Consider the following 9,596-nt stretch of genomic DNA (forward strand, 5'->3'; position numbering starts at 1 on the left):
CTGTTAGCTTATTATTTTTAATTCATAAATTTAAAAAACATTATTAATATAATTTAAACAATTATTTTTAATTTATTGTATAAAATTGATCTTATTTAATCCTCAATCCTCAACCTTATGCATCTACAATCTTGAATTTGAAAATTTTATATCTTAACTCTAAATCTTAATATATATATATAAAAGAAGTTGAGATTAAAATCAAAAACTGATATTTGGCGTCAGCTACCTATTTTCCTTTAACTAAGTGTATTTATTTTGCATCTCTATATTACTACTTTAATGTTTTGCAGGACAAGAAAAGGTGAATGACATTTGTCTTTGTTATCTAAATAAAAGTTTGATTAGAAGTGCCCTCTACTCAGTCCTCCAAAGACACCATAAAAAGTAAATGTTTCGCAACTAAATTGAGCTTCAAAGTAAGAAAATGAAGTTAATTTAAACACCAAATTGGCTTACATAAAATTTTTTTTAAATTGTGTTTTTTAAAGTAGTTTTTGCTAGTGTAAAAAAAAAAAAACTTGGCTAAACTTAGAGAGACAAAAGAGAAAGGAAAGAAATAAAAAAGTGTTATCTTTGAGGTGGTCAGCAACAGTCTTTGCTTAGTTTTGTTTTCTTTTGTTTTGCTCTGCTTTTGCTTCCTGAGGTGAACAAGCTAACGTTTTGTGAGGGGGGAGGGGGTTATTTAAGTAAATGGGGTGGGGTGGCACAAATTTTCAAAAGTGATGTTGAAGTAGCAGGGTGGTGGAGGGATGTGGTTGCGTGAGGTGTTGTTCTAATTCATGTTTTCCTGTTTCATGTTTGGGGGTCTTCAGTAAAAGGGAATCTCTTCTGGTTTTATTATCTCTTTTTACGCTCCCTTCCCCCATCTTGTTCTTCTCCACACCTATAAAATTCACCTTCCTATTTTCGAGTCCTATAAAGCAGTGAGAAAGAGACAGCCAAGAACCAACCCACTTAAGCGTGCCATAATAGAAACAAAGGAAAAGCTAAAGATAAGAATCCACCCTTCTCTCTATCTATCCTTGCACTCTGAGCTGTTAAAATACACTCTTCTTTTGGGGCTTTCTTTTCTCTTGCTGGGGTTTTCTCTATTAAAAGGGGGTGCTCTTTTATATTTATAATATTGTGTTTTTGCTCTGGCTTTTCCAGTTGCTAAGGTGTTTGCTTTAAGGTTTCTAAGCTGGACAGTTCTTCCGTTGTTAGCCAAGGTCTTTATTTTCATTGCTAAAGGCAAGTTGTATAGATTTCATGAGGTCGGTCTTTATTGTTTTCAACTTCGGACGAGCGACTCAGTTTAAATTGTAAGGCAAGTTTCTATCTTTGTATTTTCATTACTTAATAGCTATTTTCTTTACATTTTTTGTAGTTTGTGTGTGTGTTTTATATTTAAGCTTCTAACTCTTGGATACTTTTTTGTTTTTCAGTTTTCTGGCACTTGGTCTTCCAAGATAGAGGGAAAAAAAAGGTGATCATTTTGAGTTACTGGATATATCTTCCATCCTGTTTAGGAGATGGAGAAAGGTTGCTCAAAGAATGGGGAAACATGTCCTCAACTTCTTGATTTGATCCCTCAAGAAAGAGAGTGGCAATATCCCAAGAGGAAAGAGGAGAGAAGCCATGTAGCATCAGAAGAGAAGAAGCTGGAACTGAGGCTTGGTCCCCCGGGTGATGAAGAAGATAACTGGTCCATCAAGGCTACTGGCAAAAACGACAACAGAGACAGAGATGAACCTTTAATCTCACTTGGCTACCTCTCTTCAATGAAGAAGAGTAATGGAAAACAGGCGCATAAGCTTCCATCTCCAGAGGACCAGCAGCAGCACCACCCGATTGGCTCAGTTTTGTCCCCTTCATGGACCAAAAACCACCACCCTAACCATCAACAGCTGACAAACCCTCCATTTCTTCAGTTCCCATCAACACCGCAACAGTGCTTGCCTGTTATAGCAAAGGAACAGTCACAGCCCTGTTGCACTAAAGTGGTAGACATTCAGAATGCAGAGAAAAAACCATTTTCACCTACTGCAAATACAGCTGTGCCTCCCAACACTTCTCAGAAAAGGTACTCCAGCTTTTTATTACATCTCTCTCTCTTTCTGTCTATTTGCATCTCTTTAATATATATTCTGTTTTTTTAATTTTAAAAAATCTTCTTGACAGAGGATAATCACTGACAAGTCACAAGATTACCTTACTTAATGTTGTGTGGTCCATGCATGCTTTGTTAGTTATTTCAATTTTAACCATCAGCTTCAGATGTTTTCAAAATTTGTTTGTTTTTAACCTCATTTATTGCTATTGATCTGCTCATTCATGATGGCTCCTTTTCTGGTAGTAAATGCGTATCCATCATCTTTCTCTTTAAATGCACAAGTTTTGCTAATTTTGTCTGCCATGTTACAGTTTCCTATCAAATGTTAGTATTATATTGATCACATCTCTTATAATTACGTATTATTTGAACCCTTTTGTACTTGTTATTCTCTATTATTATTTAGCATTGAATTGATGGTATTTCTATGGTTATTATGATAATGGAAAACAGAACTGCTCCTGGGCCAGTTGTGGGTTGGCCTCCAATTCGCTCTTTTAGGAAAAATATAGCAAACAGCAGTTCATCGAAACTAGCTTCTGAATCATCACCAAGTGTGCTCCCTCACAAGGTTGGTAATGAAAAAAAAGCTGCAGAGCCGAGTGCCAAATTTGTGAAAATCAACATGGATGGAGTTCCCATAGGCAGGAAAGTCGATCTCAAAGCCTATGACAGCTATGAAAAACTCTCGACAGCTGTTGATGAACTCTTCAGAGGCCTTCTTGCTGGTAAATTTTCAATGAAATATTATAAGCTAAAAACCATGTGTTAGCAAATTTGTGAACTGGATAGTCATGTCAATCAGCCATCAAATTAGGCGAGTTGTTCAGTGTATTAGAAAATTCTGGTTACATGACCAATCAATTCGCCATCACTGTTAGCTTAAAACTGTTTAGGTGATGAAGTGGCATGTGGGAGAATATGATGTTTTAAGTGCAAAATTAGGACTGGCGCTTGTTCCAATTGTGATTAAAAACTCTTGGCTTATTTTATTTAATACGGTGAATGTCTTCTGTTTGTCTTTTGTATGGATCGTTGTAGCTCAAAGAGATTCCTCCGCTGGTGGAATAGTGAAGAAGCAGGAGGAGGAGAAATCGATCACGGGCTTATTAGATGGAAGTGGGGAATATACACTGGTTTATGAGGATAACGAAGGAGACAGGATGCTTGTTGGGGATGTCCCGTGGCAGTAAGCATCTTGTCACTGTGGATCTCATCCAATTTCAGATTCATATATTATATAAATACCATTTTATATTCCCAAAATTAATGACCAAAGCACATAGCAGAGTACCATTTTATTATACACCATCTTTTGTCGTCTAGCCCCCCCTCCCCCCCAAAAAAAAAAAAAAACAGCATTGGGTTCCTAATATTTTAACCAGTATCCTGCTTTTCTTCAATGTTGGTCATATACTTTCTTAATGTATGCATATATGTTGTACTCTATACATGAACGAAATCGTAACATCTGGAGTCTGAATTTGGATTTGCAGCATGTTTGTGTCCACAGTGGAGAGGCTGCGCGTGTTGAAGAGCTCGGAACTGTCTGCCCTTAGCCGTGAGTGTCGGCTTATTATGAAGTAAAAATAACAATGATTATTGGTTCTTGCTCTTAGTAACAAAATTGGCGGTTATTGTTTTTTACAGTTGGAAGCAGTAAACGAGGGAAGTACCGGCTTGACTCTGTCTCCACCAAAGTTTGAAGATGAGGCATTGAAATTTGAATTATGTTCATGTTTTGACATTTTGTTCCCTGTTTTGCCTTTAAACCTGACGCACTTACTGTATATATTAGTAGGTCGGTATGTAATTTTTGACTTCGTTTTCTTTCTTTCCCTACATGAATGCCATTTGCTATTATCCTTTGCTGCTTTTTTACTTGGTATTAACATCAAGCACCCATCATCGCCTTTAAAAATGATGGGTTACTATGGAGTTGATATACTTGTCGCTTTTTTCTTGAGTCCATAACCATTGAAGCTCATTTTAAGTACTCATTTCAAAATGGATTAAAGGTGAAAGTAGATGGAACTTTGCCTTTTTTAAGTTTATAATCAATCTCTAATTTGCTGAATCTTTTTGAATCTGCAATCTTACGGCATCTAAAGTAATGTTGTGTTAGCAATAGATATTACCTTTTCTTGTTCAAAAGGACTTACACCGAAGCACATTCCATCACTTTTGGTCCCATTAAGACATGATTTTTGACCACTGATCCATCAAAGAACCAAACCAGTTTAACACTTGTCAATAGGTCTTGGTTTTGTTTTTTCTAGGTCAAGCACAATGAACTTCGGGCACAAAAGTAAATGTCTAAAGGAAAAAAGTTTGGGGGAGGATTGTTAAGGGTGGTTTATCATTGGGAGCTGCCTAACTTTGGGCCCAAAGACAAGACTTTCTAATCTAATCTAATCTAATCTAATTCCATTTAGAGACGTGTCACGTGTGGGAATGTAGGAAAGTGTCAAACACACGTGCGTAGTTGTCGGCACTTATCGCGGCGCTTTGCCTTTGCCCTTCCAGTTCCATAGTTTGGTCAGTCCTTGACACGTGTGCATGGTTGACCCAACAACGGGCTGACATGTCTTTTAACTTGTAAACTTAGCCATCTGACTTTGTTTCTCAATTTTCTATACGGATTAAATCCAACAATATATATGCAACTACTGTTACTAATATATTTGTCAAATACTTGTACGACTCTGTAAGCTTCAATATTTAGATGCTTATTGTTAATTCCTTTTCTATGCATAAAATACTAATTTCTGTTTATATTTTTTCCTTTGTTTGTTCAGCAAATCATTCAACTAACCCCGACCAATTTGCATTGTCATGGCGGGTTCTATTGTAATGGAAACTTCTTTCTTAGAAAAGAACACACACACGTGTATCTCTAATCAGTGCAAAATGTATAGGGGGAGGATAACAGTATAACAGTTATACTTTTATTTTTGTTTTATGAATTATGTTCAGTATTTATGGTTATCTTTTTCAATAATATTGTTTTCAAGATTTAAATTTGCATGCTTTTTTTAAAAGTGTAATGTACGTTACCACAATATTCAGTACTTATTAATAATTTAGCGTATATTTTAATAAGTTTAAGAATTTCAAATATTTTGATTTACAACAACCATATACTTTGTTTGATAAGGATTTTTTTTCCAGTTAACGTGAAAGTCAATGGGCAAATAATAATAATAATAACAACGTGAAACTCATTACGTATTAGTTTTTAGTAAAATCGTTGTATGTTGACAACGAAACTGATAGACGCATATCGCATGGGGGTTAATACTTAAAACCCAACACCAAATCAGACCCAAATCATCTATTAGCTTTGAGATGATTACCAATGTCCCTTAAAAGAGAATGATTTGTCCAATAACTCCCACATAACTATAATTGGGGCCCCAACTGGCCCGATACAGTTGACCCACCTCCAGTCTGTTTCTGCAAGTCCTAACCCCAACTGAATTTGATTTAAAAAATAATATTTTTGTTAAAATTTACTATAAGTCCCTGGAATCTTAGTAAATTTGAAATTTAGTCCCTATAATTTTATTTTTAAGAATTTAATCTCTTTACTTTTTAGATTTTAAAATTCAAGCTCATCTGTTAACATTGTTACAATTATTTTATTAAATTTAACGTCATTATTTTTTAATTGCGTTGCTATCAAGTGATATTTTTTTAAAAATTTTAAAATGTCACATCAAAAAATTTAATGACAACTTTAACAATGTTAACAAATGGACCTAAATGTTGAAAGCTAAAAAGTATAAGGATTGAATCCAAAAAGAATAAAAATACAGAAACTAAATTTCAAAATTTCTAAAGAGTACGTGGAACTATGGCAAATCAGTGACAAGCATTGTCTTGTCCTTTTCTTCTCCTTACCCACGATTGCCACTTTTCATCATCGTTACCATGATCATTCGATGTCTTCTCCTGCTTTAGGCCCTTGATCCAAATGGTCATCGTGCACTTGGGGTTCCATTTTCTCTCATCTTTCTTTTTCTCACTTTTTGATTTTTTTTTCTTATGACATTTTTGCATTGCTTCTTGCTGGTTTTGGGTTTGCTAGATTTGAAACCCCTTCTTTTTCTTTTTAGTTATTGGGTGTGTTGATGTGTTTATGGTTGCTGGTGTTAAGGGAATTGTTAAGGTGTTTTTAGGTTTGATAGATTTCACAGGGGATAATATAGGTGCTTACACCTTAGGTAAGAGCTTATGCAAATGGTGATGAGGAAGGGGGGATTGGTAGTATTGGTTGACCTTGTTAATAGAGATAGGTAATGAAAATGGTGATTTGAGGTTGGGGGTCATAGATGGTGGCTAGGCAGTGGAACATTGACGAGTAGAGGGAAAAAAAAGGATTTAACGAATTAAAAAAAATTAAATAACCAAAATGGAAAACATTTATGATTATTGAGATAGTTTACCTGTTCTTATTCAGTGGACTGGAGTGACGAGCAACTTCTTTTTACTGAACTTTACACTCTTATTTCTACTCGATTCAAGATGGCCAAAAGCTTATTTGACTCGTATGAAAAACAATTTGAGTATGTCTTATTTTGCTTCAATACTCAACAATTAAACTCTTGAAAAGTTTAATATGAATAATTATCTTAATTTAAAATAATAAAATTCGTTAAATAAACTTTAACATATTCAAAATTTGAAGATAACATTGACATTAAAATTGCATGTCTTATTTAGCAATGTTTTTAAAATCGAATCCGTGATTGAATAAATTTGAAGATAACATTGACATTAAAATTGCATGTCTTATGTCAGGTCATTGATTTAATTAAATAAATTATTAAAAATTCTATAATAAAAAATAAAAAATCTAATTCGATCAAATTGTATCGGCTTACAAATCTCCAAACCAATATCTCACTAGTTACCAGGTTGGCTGATTGATCTTAATTCAATTCAAGTAACCATATTATTTGGGAAAAAAGGAAAAGTTTTAAAAGTAGAAATTGAATAATCCAATTGGTTAATTGAGAAAATAAACCATAAATCAGAACTTGTAACAGGCATAAGCACCACCAAACATTGTCTTAGATCCAAAGAGGCAAAGAAGAAACTAAAAATACCAAATTACAGAGAAAACTAATCCAAATAAAATTCAATATACTGTAATAATAAACCAGGAGATGAAACTAGCTAGGAACAAAAATAGAGATTATTATACAGCTTCTGTGGTTCTGCCTGGCTTCACCCTGTGTGCCATGTATGTAAACTGTATAGTGTCAAAAAACTACTAGACATACGCTGGATTTCACCGTATGGCTATGCTCCACTGAACCCGGCCTCGGTGCCGCCCGCCAAGTCGCCTACGCCGGCAGGAATTTGGAGACAGAATATTTTCATCAGTTGCCATCCAAAAAGAAAGGCATCAAAGCTATATGCTTCTTTTATATTCCACTTTCTCTCTTCTCCTTTATACACTTTTATCTAACAAAGGATATATTTTTTTGTATTTAAAATATTCTATAATTATATAAATTTTGATCCATTAAATTTAAAGTAAATATTTTAACTCATTATTGGTGAATGGATGTGTCCAAACGGTTAACTGAATCGAATTAATATTAATCGAATCAATTGAAATTTTTAACCATTAACTGAATTGAAATTTTTCAAAAAAAATTTAACGAAATGAATATTTTGGTTAATTCGGCCGATTAACAGAATTAACCAAAATTTATATGTTTTTATTTTTTGGGTTAAAACAAGCATAAAACATATAAAATAAATAAATTGATAATGTTTATTTGATCGAATTAACTGAATTAAAACTACATATATATGATTTGTATTATTAATTATTAAGTTCGGTTAATTTGATTAATTACTCGATTTCAAACCGAATTAACCGGTAATCGAACTTTTAAAAAATCATTAATCGACCTCCAACCGAATTAGATTGGTTCAGTCGATTAATTCAATTTTAACCGAAATTTGAACACCCTTGTTGGTGAACTACGAATTAAAAGAATGACATATCATCTAAAATTAAAATAAATGAATTAATTCTTTTAAAAAAATTATATCAGTTAATTAACGCTACATAAAATATTAATTTAAAAAAATAATTTTAAAAATTTTACATGACACATTAGTTTTTTTGTGTGTTTATATCATATGTCATTCATGTTTTTGTTTTATTTTATTACCTTTTTGTAATGTAATCTTATTGTGTCGGGGAATCTAATCTTCTCTTACTGATTGTGTTAATATATACGATGCATCCCATTGTTTTTTTTCAGCTGTTGTATCATGAAAAGAAAGACTACTTATAACAAACATAAATGTTGAGATTTTAGAAAATTAGGTTAATTTCACTTTAATATTAATTTAGGCGAAACACAACTTCGACATTGATATTCTAATTGAGACTTAATTATTGTTATTAAAAGAACGAAGAAGGTTAAATTAGGATTTCTAGTACGCTAAACGGCCAAAGTAACAAATTAAAAAATCACAAAGTTGAGTTTAACTCGAGAAAAAGATGGTGGTCCGATAAATATTATTTTAGGGTATTTGGAAGAGTGGTTTAAAAGAAATCAAGCAAACCCATAATTCAATTGCTTCTTGGCTGGCTTCGAGTTAACAAGGCTACTATTTGGTTGAGTTGATAGCCATGACATTCGCCTGTAGACTTGGAGCGGTAGTAGCACAATATGGTGAGTGGGGATGACAGCGAAACCTTTCACCTTCATTCAACTTGCTATTCATTACCCTTTGGACTTAAACATGGGAAAAGAGTACGCTGCAAATTTTACATATACTATCATTGCATGCCATGAAAATTTTATTAAAATATAATATAAACAACAAAACTTACATGACCACACCTCCACTCAAAATATATTTGGGATAAGCCTGTGGGTAGTTCAAAAACATAATGAACATGTCAAGCTTCTATCCTTTTCACCACGACATTTCGTTTTGTAATATTTTTCCATACCCAAACTATTTTTTCATGTTCTTAAGAAGGAGAAGAAATGCAATTCACCCGGTAAGAATGAAAATCGGCTCCACCCTAAATATAGAATCAAAAACATATATAATTATTTTAAGTTTCACTTTGAAATATATTTCAATATTTTACTTCCATTTCACTCCTATTTTTAAATAGATAATCGTTGATATTATACTTTTTAGAAATTTAAACCAATACATATTCTTTTTGAAGTTTTAAAATATATATATAGATAATTTATTTTTAATAATTTATAATATTGTATAAATATTTTTTTCCTTCTATGTTATACATTACATTATATGAAAACTTATTTTTGGGACGGATGTTTTTGTACAAACACTCCTATGTATTAGATGAGACTTCAAGTTTGAGATTTTATCCTATATCTTAAATACATCTACTTAAGAATTCAATTCTGTACTATCTTTAACATATTTCTGTTTCCTCAATCATATTCACACGGTAATATTATTTTTATAAATAAATTAATTTTTT

The 9,596-nt window shown here is 32.8% G+C and overlaps 1 protein-coding gene across 2 annotated transcripts; it reads left to right on the forward strand.

Annotated features, from left to right (window-relative positions):
• Window positions 1-483: 483 nt before the first annotated feature.
• Window positions 484-3,958, forward strand: LOC107906133 (auxin-responsive protein IAA18). Of its 2 annotated transcripts, none has more exons than XM_016833014.2 (6): window positions 484-1,309; window positions 1,428-2,065; window positions 2,549-2,823; window positions 3,137-3,284; window positions 3,592-3,656; window positions 3,746-3,958. In XM_016833014.2, exons 2-6 carry the CDS (start codon window positions 1,515-1,517, stop codon window positions 3,799-3,801), a joined length of 1,095 nt encoding a protein of 364 aa, XP_016688503.2. In that variant the 5' UTR covers window positions 484-1,309; window positions 1,428-1,514; the 3' UTR covers window positions 3,802-3,958. The 2 variants fall into 2 exon arrangements, with proteins under 2 accessions (XP_016688503.2, XP_016688504.2); XM_016833015.2 differs by having other exon boundaries at window positions 540-1,304.
• The last annotated feature ends 5,638 nt before the right edge of the window (window positions 3,959-9,596 follow it).

The sequence above is a fragment of the Gossypium hirsutum genome, chromosome D05 (assembly GCF_007990345.1).
Source record: "Gossypium hirsutum isolate 1008001.06 chromosome D05, Gossypium_hirsutum_v2.1, whole genome shotgun sequence".
NCBI lineage: Eukaryota > Viridiplantae > Streptophyta > Magnoliopsida > Malvales > Malvaceae > Gossypium > Gossypium hirsutum.